Raw genomic sequence first — 18,948 nt, 5'->3', positions numbered from 1 at the left:
TTTCTAGTAACTGATGTAACGCGTAACTGATGTAATTTTGTCATTTCTGTGGAATCTTATGTAAAGCGCTCTGATACCTCCGGGTCTAGCCAGGGCTATATAAAACTCTCAAATAAAAATAAATAAAATAAGCTGGCACACCTGAGAGTGGGCGTAAAGGCCTCTGTGGAATCCTGATGACAATAGGAAAGGGCTAGGCTCTTCGTGGCATGCGAGGCGAGTAGGAGATTTCTCTCCAATTCACAACGCCAAAATGCCCAATAAAACAATATGCATATTAGTCACCTTTAGGCTAGGGGTGTGCACAATTATAATTAGGGATGTGCAAAATACAATTGTGAGACATTTACCACACACCACCAAGGTGGTGTAAAATACACCCTGCCAATGACACATTTTTTATTTAAAATAAGTCTACAAAACAGGCCCCGGGTTAGAGCTGCAGCTGGCCCGGGGTTGGAAGCCCTGAGCCCTTGGCTCCATTCTCTGGCCTCCCATGTCCCCAAAAGCCCAGGATGGGTTTCAAAAGGCTTCGTGAGGGTGTCCCTGCTTCACCAGGGTGGAAAGGTGTTGTGTCTGAGGACCTCCATAGCCCTGTGTCTGAGGCCCCGTTTGGGTTCCAAAATCTGACCTGAAGGTACCTCTGTGCCACGGCGCATGGTATCTGTTCCATAATACAAGGTGCGGCCAGCTGGCCGTCTTTCATGTCCAGACATCTGGTTGTGCTCGCCATAGGAATGCGTGGTGCGCCCAGATGACGGGGCTGCCCTGCAAGCCCAGACGAAGGCTCATTTGACTCTTCGAAAGAAGTCAGTGGACCTTCCTCTGGATTATCTGGGACAAAATAGTAGGGAACAGTTTGTTGTCTGGCTGTTCTTCCTAGGTAGTCTGTTCTGGCCCCTCAGGGTCCCGGTCTGAGGCTCCCTTCCAGCCCTGTCTGAGGGACCTTTCCTCTCAGCCTTCCTGAGCAGGCAGGGATGTGAAGCCAACATCCTTTGTGCAGGACAGCCAGCACCGTACTTTGGTCAGTTGCAGATTCAGGACAAGCCGGTGGGTGGTTCCAGCAAGGCCCAGTGGAGAACTGACCTCAGTGTGCATGGCCGCTCTCTGGGCCTGGGCACTCAGCTTGCTGCTCGACCTGGATCATCTGGTTTGTTCTGGGAAGAGAAGTCTGCAAGTGACAGTGGGGGAGTAGATCCTTTTAAGAATGAACGCTGGCTTCACCCCTCCTTTTACTGGTGATTCCTTTATACAATGCAACAAACTTTAAATTTAGCCCGCTTGCGGATGGGCAACCAGTATAGATGTTGAAGCAAGGAAAGGGAGGGAGTTCTTGGCAGGGGCATTCATTACAAGACGTGCAGCTGTGTTTTGGAACACCTGCAATCTGCTGAGCGAGGACTCATTAGCAGATAGGAGAACCGAGGGCTGTCGGCCACCAATCAGGTGACCACAGCAGAGGAGCCTCACCGAAGAGCATAATCTCCGTCTACTCAGCATTAAGTTGGAGAAAATGGCTTTTCATCCAATTTGTGGTAGCTGTCATACCCGCAGAGAAAGAAGACTGAGCCAACGAGGGGGATTTGTTGAACGAAAAGAGGAGCTAGGTATCGTCAGCATAAGAAATCGGCGTGAAGCCACAGGATCTAAGACGATAGGCCAAGGGAGCAATGTAGATATTGAACAATGTGGGGCTCAAACACGAGCCCTGAGAAACTCCCTTGGTCCATTCCAGAGGCTTCGACTGGAAAGGACCCAGATTGACAATCTGGGAGCGGGAAGACAGAAAACTAGTCATCCACTGAAAAGCGGAACCTCTAAGTCCAATCTCCTCTAAGCTCCTGAGCAAGATTTGGTGAGAGATCGTGTCAAACGCGGCCGAAAGGTCCAACAGCACGAGAATCATAAACTGACCCCCATCTAGGGTCATCCTGATGTTATCTGTGACTTCTAACGGCAGATTCCGTGCTGGATTTGGGCCTGAATCCAGATTGAGAAGGATCCAAGCTACCTGTGGTCTCGACATGGCTCGACAGCTGTTTGTTAATGTATTTTTCCAACACCTTACTCAGAAGAGGAAGAAGGGGGATAGTGCGAAGATTGGAAAACTCTTCCATAGGGATCTTGGAGTTCTTAAGAATGGGGATGACATGTGCCATCTTCCAATCCCGAGGAAGATAGCCCTCCCTCATGGAGATATTGAAGATGGTACCTATAGACGAGGACAGTTGTTTAGAGAGGGAGTAAACTACTTGAGCAGGGTTAAGAGACTGACTGTAAAGCCATGTGTGTAGCCTGTAGGATGCAGCTTTTATTCCAATTCACTGAAAACCTCAGTGGCTAAATGACTTGACTGCAGACATCTGTGCATATCCAGCAGGCTGCTTGAGGTTCTGATCATTAAGGTTGGTCGGTAATACAGCTAGTGACGAGATTTTTGCGTGATATATTGATCACGGGCTTCTGGAAAAGAAAGATAGAAAGATAGACCACTTGGTTCATGCCCCTAATGCAAAGATATTTGTATGCTATATTTTGTGGATGTATTTGAATGTCAACAATCTATAAACCAAGTACAATCAAGTTTAGAGTATCAGCTAACTATGCAGTTGCACAACATAGTTTGCATGCAGTTATCTTTAGATGAGTGTCCTACAAAATCATGGATGGTTTCCTATTTAGCCACACACCTTTGACCCCGCCTCCACACTTGACCCCACCTCTAGTACCCCCAATTACACTCGATATCACAGTTTCTAAACTTTGTATATTCTTTGATCACTGACAAAACCAACAGGTCTGACTTTTCTACATTTCATGCACAAACTAACAACTCCACAGGCAGAGATATGAGTTTGTAGAGACTATGGATACAGGCAAAAGAACCAGTTACTTACCTGGATAATGATATATCTGTACAGACAAAAATTAGTTATAGATTACTTACCTTAGAATTACCCCCAGACGTCAGACTGTCTCCGGAGAATGTTTCGTCAGCAGTACCCTGCGCGTCGAAAGGTGGCGTCAGTTGGCTCCGCGTTCGTCGTTGGCGTCGTGGTCGCCGGGATGACATCGCGGTAGCTACTTAGACGTGCCCTTGTGTGCTGACGTCAGTTCCTTTACATGACATTCCACGCCAGAAGCGCAGAGCCATGCAAGACATTGACCACAGGTGCACAAAACTAGGGCCCTGAAAGGGATTCCAGACCCTGGAAGTCAGCTCACAGTACGGGGGGAATGGGTGGGGCGGTAAGGAATCTATAAATAATCTATGTCTCTTGCAGATATATAGTTACCGAAGGTAAGTAACTTGTTCATCTGAAAGAGACAATTAGTTATAGATTCCTTACCTTAGAATAGATACCCCAGCAATTCCAACCCCAGAGGTAGGTCTGCGAACCAAGTTCATACCAGAAAGTCCGGGAGAACAGAACGGCCAAAGAAGCTGTCTCTCCAGACTTGGCTGTCCAGGCAGTAGTGTTTCGTGAACGTGTGCAGAAATGCCCAAGTAGCTGCGTGACAGATGTCATTGAGGGGGACTCCCTGTGCCAAAGCCGTGGTAGCTGCCGTCACCCTGGTGGAATGGGCGCGCAGTCCCACTGGAGGCTCCTTCTTCACCAAAGAATAGAAAGCTTTGATGCTCAAAATGACCCATCTAGAAATGGTCCGTTTGTGCACTGCCCACCCTTTTTTGGCACCCTCGTAGCCAACAAAGAGCTGGCCATCCACCCGGAATTGGTTTGTGCGATCCAAATAAAATGAAAGCGTGCGTTTTGGATCCAGACGGTTTAGCCTCTCTTCCTCTTTGGAAGGATGTGGCGGCGGAAAGAAGGTGGGCAAAGTGATGGTCTGTCCAATGTGGAAAGAAGTAACCACTTTAGGAAGGAATGAAGGACGAGTTCGGAGGACAGCCTTGTCCAGATGAACAGCAAGAAAACAAGGTTTAGAAGGAGGAGCTTGGAGCTCACTCACCCTGCGTGCAAAGGTGATGGCCACCAGAAAGGCAGTTTTTAATGTCAGAAGCCTGAGAGGATGGTCATATAGCGGCTCAAAGGGAGTGCACATAAGATATGTAAGAACTAAGTTCAAGTCCCACTGAGGCATTACGAAGGGAATAGGAGGAAAGAGATGAGTTATGCCATTAAGGAAGCAATTTACAACAGAAGACTTGAAAAGAGAAGGCTGATCAGGAAGCCTAAGAAAGGCTGAAATGGCCGAGAGATAACCCTTAGGAGTGCCCAGAGCAGAGCCCTGCTGGGCCAAAGAAAGGAGGAACAAGAGCACCACAGAAAGAGGGGCAGAAAGGGGATCCACAACCTTTGCTGTGCACCATGCCACAAATTTGTTCCATCTGCAGGCGTATACCGTCTTAGTGGAGGGACGTCTGGCTGCCAAGATAACATCACAGACTTCGGGAGGAAGGTCAAAGGTTGTCAACTGTTGCCTCTCAATCTCCACGCAAGGAGGTGGAGGCTGGATAGGTTCGGGTGGAGGACCGTCCCCTGCTGCTGCGACAGAAGATCCTCCCGAAGAGGCAGTTGGATCGAAGGATCGATGGCCAAGTGTAACAGCTCGGGATACCAGACTCTTCATGCCCAATCCGGAGCCACTAGGATGACTTGGGCCCGGTCGTGCTTGATCTTCTTCAGCACTCTGGGCAGAAGTGGTATAGGCGAAATGGCGTAGAGAAGACCGCAACTCCACTCGCGGCGAAAAGTGTCGCATAGCGAGTGCCACTTTGGAAATTCCAACGCTCAGAACTGCCGACATTGCGCATTGTCTTTGGTGGCGAATAGATCTAACCAAGGCTCTCCCCAGAGCTGAAAGAGATCTTGCGCCACCTCCGAGTGAAGACACCATTCGTGATCCATCATGCACGTGTGGCTTAGTTCGTCTGCCCTGGCGTTCAGATAACCTGCCAGGTGTTGAACCACCAGGGATATGCCCTGATGTTCCAGCCATGTCCAGAGACGGAGAGTCTCTTGACATAGGGTCCACGACCCCACCCCGCCCTGTTTGTTGCAGTACCACATGGCGGTGGTGTTGTCCATGAACATCTGTACCACTCTTCCCCAGACAGAGGATCGCCCGGAGCTCCAGAAGGTTGATGTGGAGCCCGGACTCCGCCGGAGACCAGAGGGCTCTGATCTCCGCCTCTCCCATGTGGCCACCCCATCCCAGCAGTGATGCATCTGTCACCATTGTGAACTCTGGTTGGGGAAGGGAGCTTTTGAGAGGGAGTCAGGTGTGACTTCGGCACGTTGATAGAGAACCCCAGCGAATGCAGGAGGTCCACCGTAGTCTGGAGGTGGGAGACGACAGCCTGGGATGAGCCCGCCTTCAACAGCCAGTCGTCGAGATAGGGGAAGATTGGAACCCCTGATCTGCGCAGATGAGCTGTGAGCACAGCCATCACTTTCGCGAACACCCTAGAGACTCTGGTAAGGCCAAAGGGGAGCACGGTAAACTGAAAGGGCTCATGGCCTACCGTGAGCCGCAGGTAACGCCGGTGGGCTGGCAGGACGGGGATGTGAAAATAAGCGTCCTGCAAGTCCAATGCTACCATTCACTCTCCAGGGTCGAGGGCAGACAGGACCTGAGCTAGCATAAACATCTTAAACTTCTCCTTCCTGAGGAAGCAGTTGACGTTCCTCAGATCCAAGATAGGACGCAGGCCTTTGTCCTTCTTGGGCACCAGAAAGTAGTGGGAATAGCAACCACCTCCTACTTTTGGGACAGGAACTCGCTCGATGGCTCTCTTGGCCAAGAGTGCTGAAACTTCCTGTTGGAGAAGGGCCAGATGATCCTCCGACATGCGATGGTACTGAGGTGGCATGGAGGGGTAGTCTCAAAGGGGAGGGAGTAGCCCCTTCAGACTATTTGCAAAACTCACCTGGCCAACGTGATGGTGCGCCAGTGGGGGAGGTGATGGTGAATCATGCCACCCACTGGCGATTGGTGGCCCTGAAAGGTCGGAAGAGGGGGGTTTGGAGGCTGCTGCAGAGGGGGCTGTGGTGGACTGGCCCTCCTGCTGGCCCCCAGAACCACGGCGGTGGTTCCCACGTCCTCGGCCGCGCAGGAGCTGAACAGCTTGAGCCGGCCCTATGGCTCTGGGCGGGACATGGTGGGGCACCCCTTCTGTAGCCACAAAAGGGGCGAAAAGCAGACTGCGCAGGGCAGGTGATGGACAGGCCCAAGGACTTGGCCGTAGCGCAAGAGACCTTAAAGCACTCCAGTGCGTTGTCTGCGTTTTCGCCGAACAGGCAACGGCCATCAAAGGGCATTTCCACAAGAGTGGATTGGACATCCCCTGAAAAACCAGTCGACCTGAGCCAGGCATAGCGTCGAAGGGCTACCGACGTGAAAATCGTTCTGCCCAGTGAGTGCGGCGGTATCCAGTCCACAGCGAATGGTAAACTTTGCTGCGTCTCTCCCTTTGGCAACTGCACGGGAGAGTATGGCCCGGACCTCCTCCGGGCACTGGGGCAGCACTTGCGCCACCGTATCCCACACAGAGTGGGTGTAGCGGCCCAACAGACATGTGGTGTTTACCGACCGCAGTCCCAATCTGGAGGAAGAAAACATCTTCCTCCCAAGGTGGTCCAGCTTTTTAGATTCCCTAACAGGTGGTGCATTAGGGAATGCGCCTTTGGACGTGGAGGCTTGGACCACCAAGCTCTCAGGGGAAGGGTGTTGGGGGAGAAAGAGGGGTTGCCCGGAGCCGGGCGGTGGCGTTGGGCGATCATCCTGTCCACAGGAGTCCCTGTGTTCGGCCTGGACCGGGTGCCCAAAAGGATGGCGGTAAGGGCTTTACTAAACGGTATCTGGGGTTCCGAAGAGCTCACTGCCGGTTGAAGCACCTCTGTCAAGAGTTTAGTCCTGACCGCCACCGTAGGGAGCTCGAGGTTGAGAGCCTCAGCCGCCCTACGCAACATCACTGCATAAGACGCTCCCTCCTCCGTAGCCACGGTAGGAGGAGACAACATGCCAAGGTCTGGTGAGGTATCCAGACCACTGGCTTTCCCCCAGTTCCTCTCTCCAGTCCGGTTCGTAATCCAACTGGTCAGTCAAAGGGTCTCCAGACCCCTCCCAGTCCTCCTCACCCTCCTCTGGTTGCCAATCTGGCCTAAAAGAACCAGGGTGGAACAGGGGCACAACAGTACCTGTCGGCGGCGTATCCGGCATTGGTCGAAGCAAGTCTGGCTCCGTGTCTACATCGGGATGGAGGAGGCCGGGGTCGACGCCGACTGGGGACACAACCGGCATTGGCTGCGGACATGGTGCCGGTGGAATTGGCACCGGGGGAGGTGTAATCAGGTCGACCGGCTCTGATCCGGATCCAGGCTTGGATCCAAGGGGACCCTGCAGTGAAAGCACAGAAAGAACTGAGGTCAGTACGCGAGGGCGGCCTCTAAGTAGCTACCGCGTCGTCATCCTTGCGACCACGACGCCAACGACGAACGCGGAGCCGACCGACGCCACCTTTCGATGCGCAGCGGTACTGCTGACGAAAAATTCTCCGTATCCAGTCTGACGCGTGGGTGTAATTCTAAGGTAAGGAATCTATAACTAATTGTCTCTTTCAGATGTACACACACAACACAAACTGGCAATACAATCCACAACAAAAACTGGCCCACAGATAGATATATATGTATAGTGTGAGTTAAATAAGGCACAGTAAGAACAAAGGAGTCCTATCTCATATTATGTAATGTTGCGATCTGTAAGATGTCTGCAGTATTATTCTGATGTGTACATTGAGCAGGACCAGAAGAAATTAATAAAAACACACAAACAGTGGGGATAAAGAAATGTACTGAATGAAGAGCAAAGGTGACCAGTGGTCATACGTAGAAGTTAAAAAACTGAAAGCTTTAGAGGACAGGGCGAGTAAATTACATTAAGAACAAACATGGCACACATAGTCCGTGCTTCATTGATCTTTTATTATTATCCCATAGCTAACAAACATTGGTAAATCCCGAAGTTTTCATCTTTTGAAGGCGTTAGCGGACCTTTTTCGCCCTAGACAATATTTGTTGCAAATGCTGAACATCAGCAGCAAACAAAAGTTAAAAAGGAGCCACAGTGTAATGACGCACACTTGCAGCGGTGCTGCTTCTTTTTTACATTTTTATGGCTACAATCCTGCTTTGGAATTTTATTTCACACATCATCAGCAGGGCCTCTAATTCGCTGCCTGATGTGGGACGCAGCTTCGTTTACACTAGTGTGTTTTTTTATAAAAATGACCATTTCACATTTCTACTGGAGATCTGGAACATAAAAAACAGCCATGCTCGGCTCCTGTGTCTGAGTGAGATATTGTGAAACTGAAAAGGTGAATTGGTGTGTGAGAGAAACAGAAGGTGATAAAGAGAAGGGTTTGATAGAGAAAGGGAAGTAGCTAAGGCAGCATGCGGTGTGTCAGAGATGCCAGTGGAAGCAAGGGTGAGAGAAGGGCAAGTCAGAGGGGGGTGAGGGAAAGGTGAATTCGAACGGACAGGTGTGTGATGGGACACTTTGAATGAGAGAAGTGGGTGTGAGGGTATGTGTGTGAGTATATGAAAGAGTGGGTTGGTAAGGCAGGGCTAGTAGGACGGAGGGGAGCTAAGGGTGGAGGAAAAGGCAAGACTAGACTATATGTGAAAATAAATTGTGAAAGAGGATGGTGAGATGACGCCAGGAAAACAGTTAAATACGTGGGTGATGTGAGCTGGCAAAAAGTGAGAGGACGAGTAAAAGCAAGGGTTTTAGATGAGAAACGGCCACTACAACGCAGCCGTTTCCACGCAAAACTTAACCACGCATGCATTACAACGCATGTGTGGTTACCACGAAAGCCTTTACCACGCATACCTTTACTACGAGATACGTAGTAAAGGCATGTGACCTAAAGGCTAAAATTAGAAAAAGGGTGTTTGGGGGGTCTCCCCCAAAAATAAAAAATAAAGCGTGGGAAAAAAAGGGGGTTGGGGGGGTCTGCCCCCCCCCCCAAAAAAAGGCATCTGTTGTCACGTCACGAAGTGGGGGCAATCAGCGTCGTTTGAGAGGAAACGGAAGGAAACTTCCGCTTCCTCTTTACGACGTATGATGTCACCAAGGAAGATGAAGGAGAGGAGACGACATGAAGAGGTAAGGGGAATTTTAGTTAAAAAATATGTATATATATATACGGATTGAGGGTTCAGGGCAGGGGTAATTATAAGAAGGATTGGGGGTCACGTAAGAGTACAGGGGAGGGGTATAACCTTTACAAAGTGTATGCCCTTACCATGCATAAATTTACAACGAAAATCGTTGTAAAGGTATGCGTGGTAAAGGAATATTCGTGGTAAAGGTTATGCGTGGAAATATCATTCCGTTGTAACGCATGCGTGGTAAAGGCATGCGTTGCAACGGAATACGTTGTAACGACATAGAACCATCTGATGATAGAGTAAGATGTGGTGTGCAAAAGAAAGTTGTAAGAGATGAGTGACAGAAAGGAGTTCAAAAGATAAGGCATAGTCAAGCGAGGCTAATGAGTGACCCACAGGCAAGGGAGAGGTCATTTCTGGTGAAGGCAAAACTGGGCTCATGTCTAGGCTTTCACAATTACAGTGATGGGTGGAATGCTTGAATTAATTTCAGTCACTAGTAATTACCCGGGCCGCATCCCACCCATCGTTCACTTCCGGCTGGACTATTCCCATTGGAACAGGGTCAAGGCTGACTTGCATATGGTTGGGTCCAAACTGAGGTGGCATGCGGCCACAGTAATTTACAGTGACTGACATTCATTCAGACATTCTACCAAGCTCCTTTTTGTGTACTTCATGATACATTTTCAATGAGCACGTGTGAGGCCATTTCTTTAGTGGGCACAACAGAAAAATGTGCTTTCATCTAGGGTATGTTAGAAGAAATCCTTGCCCTGGCCCTTGTTGGAGCAGAGGAAGAAACAAGCACAAGACCGAAGGAAGGAAAGAAGGTGAAAGGGAGAGAAGGAGTGGGGAAATGGGATCAGCGAGACAGAGTACGTGTCAGACTACGGTGAGAGGGAGTGGTAGAGAAGAGTTTGAGAGATGCATGTGAGAAGAGTGTGAGGGAAGTGAGTGAGAGGGTGAATAGAGAAAAACAATAGTGAAACAAGAGGATTAATTGTATTTGTTTTTACTTGGAGTTTTATTAAAACACTACTATCCACAGTGTTGTTGATCAGAGCACTTTCGCCAAGTGAACAAACAATAGGGCGATAAAGGGCATGGATCTGGCGACCAGAGCGCGCTGGGCTTTCCCTTTGTTTATGGACTAGAGATGGAAAATCCTTGAAGAGTCACTATCTTGAGGTCTTTGGTACCTGACCACAAGAGATTGAGGCGAGGGGAAAATGAAAGCCAGAGAGTGAATAGGAATCCCTAGGAGGGGAAGGTTGTAGTGAGAAAGAAGACAAGAAAAAGGGAAGGTGCTAGAGATTGGATAGCAACAGAGAATGGAGAACAAGAGGAAGAGATAGTGACAAGGAGGTAAATATCTATTCAGAGAGAGGGGAAATATTGAGTCAAGAAGGGGCAAAGGTGAAGGAGAGCATAAAGGGGCATTCTTCTGTTGTAGAAAGGTATTTTGTGGTCATCAGGCCTGCAAGCTAACAAAATCACAAGGGTTGAGACTCTAAAATAGCTATTTTCAAGGTACAAAACTCCTTTTGTGAATTGGAAAAGTCTCTCTGGCTCGTAAGAGGAATTTTATGGCCATTTCCAAATAGCAAATAGGGGAGGATGAAAAAGGAGCCACTCTCTTTGTGGGTCACAAAGGTATGTATCAGTGGTTTGTGACCACAGTTTGTGATTGCAGCCATTGATCAGTTACCGACTCCCAGTTGGAGGAGTGACTGAAAGGCAATATGGACGCAGTCACCATGGGCAGCTTTCCTTTTGGCAATTGTATCCATCAGCTTTGAGGGGACCAGGCTGTGGACCACGGCCTGCTCCCGCCCATGCCTTCCCAAACAAGAAAAGTGTCTTGTAAAGCAGCACCTATCTCTTTCATGGAAATGTGCTGCTCTGAAAAGTGTTTCCCCTTCGTTTGGGGACACAGATGCAAGGATTGAGCCCTGCTGCTCGTGATTGACAGCAGAGTCATGAAACATACTGATAGCACAGAGAAAGGAAGGGGTAGCACTAGCATATTCACTCACTCATCCATTTTATGCTCATCTCAGTGGATTAAACATCCACTTTCCACTTGCCTTAAATGTAAATATTCTGTGAGAAGAAAAGGGATTGCTTTACATCCACTGTGCTGCTTCTGTAAGTCACAGGAGGGAATTTTACACTACTGCGTTGTAGCTCTTATGCATGGAAGGGAATCCTGCACTGTCGTCCTGTATCTGTTATGAATGGAAGGGCTTCTTAATCTGCTCTGCTGTATCTGTTATGCATAGGAGGGAATCTTACCCTGCCGTGCTGTATCTGTTATGCAAGGGAGGGAATCTTACTCTGCTATGATTTATAGGCTATGCAAAGGAGGGAATCTTGCCCTGCTGTATCTGTTATGCATGGGCGGGAATCTTACTCTGCCATGCTGTATCTGTTATGCATGGGAGGGAATCTTACCCTGCTGTGCTGTATCTCTTATGCATGGGAGGGAATCTTACCCTGCTGTGCTGTATCTCTTATGCATGGGAGGGAATCTTACCCTGCCGTGCTGTATCTGTTATGCAAGGGAGGGAATCTTACTCTGCTATGATTTATAGGCTATGCAAAGGAGGGAATCTTGCCCTGCTGTATCTGTTATGCATGGGCGGGAATCTTACTCTGCCATGCTGTATCTGTTATGCATGGGAGGGAATCTTGCCCTGCCGTGCTGTATCTGTTATGCATGGGAGGGAATCTTACCCTGCTGTGCTGTATCTCTTATGCATGGGAGGGAATCTTACCTTGCCCTGCTGTATCTGTTATGCAAGGGAGGGAATCTTACTCTGTCATGATTTATAGGCTATGCAAAGGAGGAAGTCTTGCCCTGCCGTGCTGTATCTGTTATGCATGGGAGGGAATCTTACTTTGCCATGCTGTATCTGTTATGCATGGGAGGGAATCTTACCCTGCCATGCTGTATCTCTTATGCATGGGAGGAAATCTTACCCTGCCCTGCTGTATCTGTTATGCATGGGAGGGAATCTTACCCTGCCCTGCTGTATCTGTTATGCAAGGGAGGGAATCTTACCCTGCCGTGCTGTATCTGTTATGAATGGGAGGGAATCTTACCCTGCCGTGCTGTATCTCTTATGCATGGGAGGGAATCTTACCCTGCCCTCCTGTATCTGTTATGCATGGGAGGGAATCTTACCCTGCCGTGCAGTATCTGTTATGAATGGGAGGGAATCTTACCCTGCTGTGCTGTATCTCTTATGCATGGGAGGGAATCTTACCCTGCCCTGCTGTATCTGTTATGCAAGGGAGGGAATCTTACTCTGTCATGATTTATAGGCTATGCAAAGGAGGAAGTCTTGCCCTGCCGTGCTGTATCTGTTATGCATGGGAGGGAATCTTACCCTGCTGTGCTGTATCTCTTATGCATGGGAGGGAATCTTACCCTGCCCTGCTGTATCTGTTATGCAAGGGAGGGAATCTTACTCTGTCATGATTTATAGGCTATGCAAAGGAGGAAGTCTTGCCCTGCCGTGCTGTATCTGTTATGCATGGGAGGGAATCTTACTTTGCCATGCTGTATCTGTTATGCATGGGAGGGAATCTTACCCTGCCATGCTGTATCTCTTATGCATGGGAGGAAATCTTACCCTGCCCTGCTGTATCTGTTATGCATGGGAGGGAATCTTACCCTGCCCTGCTGTATCTGTTATGCAAGGGAGGGAATCTTACCCTGCCGTGCTGTATCTGTTATGCATGGGAGGGAATCTTACCCTGCCGTGCTGTATCTCTTATGCATGGGAGGGAATCTTACCCTGCCCTCCTGTATCTGTTATGCATGGGAGGGAATCTTACCCTGCCGTGCAGTATCTGTTATGAATGGGAGGGAATCTTACTCTGCCATGCTGTATCTGTTATGCATGGGAGGGAATCTTACCCTGCCGTGCTGTCTCTGTTATGCATGGTAGGGAATCTTACCCTGCCGTGCTGTATCTGTTATGAATGGGAGGGAATCTTACTCTGTATGCTGTATCTGTTATGCATGGGAGAGGATCTTACCCTGCCATGCTGTATCTGTTATGCATGGAAGGGAATCTTACCCTGCTGTGCTGTATCTGTTATGCATGGAAGGGAATCTTGCACTACTCTTCTGTATCTGTTATGCATGGGAGGGAATCTTACCCTGCCATGCTGTATCTGTTATGCATGGGAGGGAATCTTACCCTACCATGCTGTATCTGTTATGCATGGGAGGGAATCTTACTCTACCATGCTGTATCTGTTATGAATGGGAGGGAATCTTATCCTACCATGCTGCATCTGTTATGCATGGGAGGTAATCTCACCCTGCCATGCTGTATCTGTTATGCATAGGAGGGAATCTTACTCTACCATGCTGTATTTGTTATGCATGGGAGGGAATCTTACCCTGCTTTGCTGTATCTGTTATGAATGGGAGGGAATCTTACACTACCATGCTGCATCTGTTATGCATGGGAGGCGATCTTACCCTGCCATGCTGTCTCTGTTATGCATGGTAGGGAATGTTACCCTGCCGTGCTGTATCTGTTATGCATGGGAGGTAATCTTACCCTGCCATGCTGTATCTGTTATGAATGGGAGGGAATCTTACCCTGCCATGCTGTATCTGTTATGCATGGGAGGGAATCTTACCCTGCTTTGCTGTATCTGTTGTGAATGGGAGGGAATCTTACCCTACCATGCTGCATCTGTTATGCATGGGAGGTAATTTTACCCTGCCATGCTGTATCTGTTATGCATGGGAGGGAATCTTACCCTGCCGTGCTGCATCTGTTATGCATGGGAGGTAATCTTACCCTGCCATGCTGTATCTGTTATGCATGGGAGGTAATCTTACCCTGCCATGCTGTATCTGTTATGCATGGGAGGGAATCTTACCCTGCCATGCTGCATCTGTTATGCATGGGAGGTAATCTTACCCTGCCATGCTGTATCTGTTATGCATGGGAGGGAATCTTACCCTGCCGTGCTGTATCTGTTATGAATGGGAGGGAATCTTACCCTGCCGTGCTGCATCTGTTATGCATGAGAGGGATTCTTACCCTGCCATGCTGTATCTGTTATGCATGGGAGGGACTCGTGCCCAGCCATGTTATTTCTGGTAAGCATTGAACAGAATCTTGCAGGGCTGTGCTGCATCTGTTGTGTTTGGGAGTGAATCGTGCACTTCTGCGCTGCATCTATAATGCATGGGAGGGACTCGGTCCCTGTCATGCCTTTTCGGGCATGCATTGAAAGGAATGCTGCGCTGCAGCTGATTTCTTGGGAGATGGAAAGCTTGTTTTTTGTCTGCCGTGCTGTGCCTGTTCTGTGAAGAGGGAAGCCCTCTGTACCCTACTGCTCTGCCTGTTCTTTTCTTTGCACCACCAGTGATGGGCTGCAAGGGTTAGTATAGGGGTACCACTGGGTTAGTGTTAGAAATGGGATGTCTAGTTGGCTAGGGAAAGCGCCTAAGCCAGGCAGAAACCACCACTCTAGTCAGGGCAAGGGAGTCACACGTTGAAGATAACCCCTTCTCACCCCCTTGGTAGCTTGGCAGAGCAGTCAGGCCTATCCCAGAAGCAATGTGTAAAGCGTTTGCGCAACACACACACACAGCAGCAACACACCACAAAAGAAACTCCACGCACGGTTATATAAAAATAGTCTTTGTATTACTCATAAATCACATTAGAGCATAATCACATATATACACTGGGCCACCTGGCATTAAGTATTACTTTACAGGGGATTATATACATTACAGGGCCAATCGGACCACTGTCATCACCGTTAGAACACACAAGTAGTGAAAATCACAACCAGTTACTACTGGTAACATTTCAGGCAACCACACCGGGTCTCCAGGGCAAAGAAGCATGTCCCTCAGCTGCCAAGCAGGGCAGCCGGTCAGTCCCCCAGTGGCGGTTCCTCCTGGCAGTTGGGCAGCCTGCCAGCCCCAAGTAAGCACCAAGCAGTACACACCATCCATGGGGTAACAGCACCAATACTTATACCCATGTCAGTCTTTGCTCTGTGCCTGGTCCAAACCAGTTCTGGGGGGCACTTAGGAACATCCTTTCAGTGTACAAACACCCTCATTGTTAGTGTAGGCTCTGGCCCCAGACTCACCACAGGGTGGCGGAGCCAACATTGTACAAGGCAGGCACAGGCCTATTCAGGGTCAAGGGCTACTCCTCCCACTACTTCAAATGCAGATCAGGCCCATTCAGCCTAGCGTTGACTTACCCAGCCCCTCTGGGACTACAGCACCTCCCCAGTCTCTTTCACTCCAGAACCATACATGCAATACACAACAGGCAGGCACAAAGACACATAGCACACAGAAATGTCTACTTCTAAAAGCGGCAATTCTAAAATAGTGATAATAAATCTGCGAACACCATTACGCAGCATTTATTACCACTATTCCAAACATACCAAACTTGATCACGCTACTCCTCTCATATCAGGAATGACCCCTGAAACACATATCAGGGAATCCCCAATGCATTCCTATGGGAGAGCAACCTCACAGCAATGAGAAACCAAAATGGCTGTTTGTCACTACCAGGAGATGCCACACAGTTAAGGAACATATCCTACCTTTTACCTACAGCGCACCCTGCCCATAGGGCAAGCTAGGGTGCACCTTAGGGGTGACAGATATGTAGTAAAAGGGGAGTCACAGACGCGGCAACCACTTTATGTGCCACGTCACAGCGGCAGGCCCTGCAATGGCAGAGGCCTGAGACAGGTTTGAAAGGCTACTTTGGTGGGTGGAGCAAGCAGCGCTGCAAGCCCACCAGTAGCATTTAATTTACTGACCCTTGGTTTCTGAGATACCACCTTACAAGTGACTGATAGGTAAATTAAATGTGCGAAACAGGTGTAGACCAATCTTACCACGTTTTACCATAGAGAGCACATGTCCTTTACACTGGACAGCAATGATAAAGTGCCCAGAGTCCTAAAACCACCAATGCCAGGTCAGAAAAGATACCAGGAAGAAGGCAAAAAGTTCAGGGATGACCCTGCAAAAAGGGCCAAGTCCAACAGTGAGCATCCGTGAAATGACATGGCCTTGGTAGACAACCCATCCAAGTAAACCATGAAAAACACATGAAGTCTACTGTCTGAAGGGAGCCTCCTTCAACTACTGGCTTTCATAACCCAAAGCCCACTCTCTCATCTTTTGAAGACAATAAACGTGAAGTAAACACTACTTGTCAAATGTAAAACATAGAAAATGGGTTAATGTGACATTGTGCCAAGTCACAAGCATGTGTCATGTATTAAGTCAAAATGGTCTCTGTTAAAGATTTGATCCAACCGGCGTTACGCAGACCCCGCTTACTCGGCCATTGTACCCCACAGTTGTGGGGATGTGGCGCGGACACTTACCTCACTTAGCTTGGCAGGGAGCAGGTGAGTTTTCTCATCGGGACAGTGTGGGTGCAAGTGGACAAAGGGGGCGAAGGCAGCTAGGAAGAGCGTCGCGCAGGACAGGAGCATCATCTTGGAGCTTGTATGTTCCCCTCACTGATGGCAGAATATGTTAGTGTACCCAACATCACTCCTTAATATGCTGACGAACCGCACTCTGTGACCCCAGAATGACAGCAGGTGGGAGTGTCTGCTTGCACAGACAGTTATCCGAGGACACAAATGGGGTGGTTAAATATTAAATTGGATCTAACCCATGGCAGAGAACAATTTGGATGAGAGCAGAGGAGGGCTGAAAGTGAATATTGAAACAAAGTTGTGCAATGTTTGGAGTTACAAAGGCTGTTAGGAAACATCACCTGAAATGTGGACACCTTGTGCAGAGCGATCCACAGACCCACATGACTTCTTGTGCCTCTAGAATCTATTTTTGAATCTGGATTCTTACTTCCTAGAGACCCCAGCACAGACAGACAGACACTCTGCCAGGCCCTAAGACTGGATTGAAATATACCCAAGGCATTGTGGCCTGTTGTGGCTGGAGGTGGACTTGTGGAGAGGGGTTGACATTTTATGCACTGAAACTGGCCAAAACGTTAACTACACTGGTGGCCATTTAAGACCACTTCCAGAAATTGAATTAAATGAGGCCATAATCGCATATATGGGGTTGCACAAGGCCTCATTAAGGCTGGCCGATAAATCCTGATGGGGGAGCTAACCATAGTTGCAGCAATGAGGTCCAGCAAAGTGTCTGACATGGGCCATCTCAGGCCGGTCCAGAGTGATATCCTCCACATCTCACAGAGGGGTCCACAGATCTAGCAAAGCAAAACTGTCTATGTTTCACAAGGGGGACTAAGGATTGAATTTTGCATTATGTGAAATTTACTAATTTTCTTGAAATTTTGCAGTATTTGATTTTTGCTCACATTAGACTGGCATGCACAGAACATGTCTCCCCAATACACATTTTCTGCTTGAGCTAGTCTCCTTCTGGTATCTCATGTGGCTTTTTGTGCACAGTTGCTTGAAAAAAGTCACGCAAGATCCTGGCAAACCACAGAGTTCTAGTAAAGTGTCTGATGAGACATTCCAATTTCTCTGGAGAGTACAGAGACCCACCCCTCCACAAGTGTCATGACAGTCCAAACATCCACAATGTATTGGGTGAGTCCCTCAACATTTCTTCCAAGAATCGAGAGAGCCAGCATGGTGTTTGGCGAGGCCCGTTAGATTTTAAAGGATAATTCAGCGATCAAGCAATGTATTGAGTCACTCTAAATTTCTCATTGAGTCTAGAGATCGAGCGATGTATTTGGTGAGACCCTCCAGAATTCTCAGGGGGACATGAGATCCAGTAAAGCATCCAGTGAAACTCTACATTTCTCATAGAGTCAAGAGTTCTAGTTAAGTGTCTGGTGGGGCCCACAGAGGGGTCTGGAGGCCCAGTAATAAACCTAGTGGTGCCCTCCACATTTCTCATGGTGGCCCATAGATGCGTCTGGTGAGACCCTCCAGAAATCTCAGGGGGACCCGAGATCCAGTAAAGCGCTAGAATCTACACATTTCTCATGGAGTCCAGAGTTCTAGTAAAGTGTCTGGTGGGGCGCTCAATATTTCTCAGAGGAGTCTAGAGATCCAGCATTAAACCTAGTGCTGCCCTCCACATTCCGCATTGAGGCCCATAGATGCCTCTGGTGAGATCCTCCATTTTTTCTAATGTGGGTCTGCAGATTAGTCATATGTTCTTCAGAGATGTATTTGACAATCTCCTCCACAACGTATGATTGTCTCAAGAGATCTAAGGACCCCTTCCCCCATGTACTAGGGGATGCAGAGGTGTGTCTGGTATTCCACCTCACCCCACATAATTTGTGTCAGTACAGTGCTGCATCAGGTGAGTCCATCCATATTTCAGTTGTGGTCCAGAGATGTATCTTATAATTCCTCTCCCCTGTTTAGGGTCAGAACTCCTGGCATGGCTTGGGAAAGCTGTGCCCCTCTACCCAGCTAATATTTTATGTCTGGTCTTATCTTCTCTAGTGTGTGAACTCTTAAGCGTGTGCGAGTCCACTGGAGGTACGCCATATTTTTCCTTGATGTTCCCGGTATAGCCTATCATCTACTGGTTGTGGTTGCACCAGTTGTGTAACCCAAGAAATAGTTGTAGGTGTCTAATGCTCACTAATATTACACTATTGTGGTGACAGGACCGGAATGCATGCCTTTTTACACACATGCTTGGTCCTAATTAGCTAATCTCCTTGTTTTACTCAGGGCGTACACAGGGCAGTGTGCTGTGATAATTGTTTTGGGTGTGGTGGGGCCAGGAGGCTATGTACAA

At 48.6% G+C, this 18,948-nt stretch overlaps 1 protein-coding gene across 1 annotated transcript in view; it reads right to left on the bottom strand.

Annotated features, from left to right (window-relative positions):
* Positions 1-16,757, bottom strand: part of LOC146869735 (uncharacterized) — a 144,211-nt gene extending 127,454 nt beyond the window's left edge. The window contains exon 1 of the mRNA XM_085613809.1: positions 16,560-16,757. Coding sequence (XP_085469935.1) covers positions 16,560-16,673 — 114 coding nt within the window. The 5' untranslated portion in view covers positions 16,674-16,757. The remainder of the gene's footprint in view (positions 1-16,559) is intronic.
* Between the last annotated feature and the right edge of the window lie 2,191 nt (positions 16,758-18,948).

This window comes from Triturus cristatus, chromosome 1_1 (assembly GCF_964204655.1).
Source record: "Triturus cristatus chromosome 1_1, aTriCri1.1, whole genome shotgun sequence".
NCBI classification, from domain to species: domain Eukaryota; kingdom Metazoa; phylum Chordata; class Amphibia; order Caudata; family Salamandridae; genus Triturus; species Triturus cristatus.
Note: the sequence above shows the minus strand (reverse complement) of the source record. Positions and strands in the feature narration are given on the sequence as shown.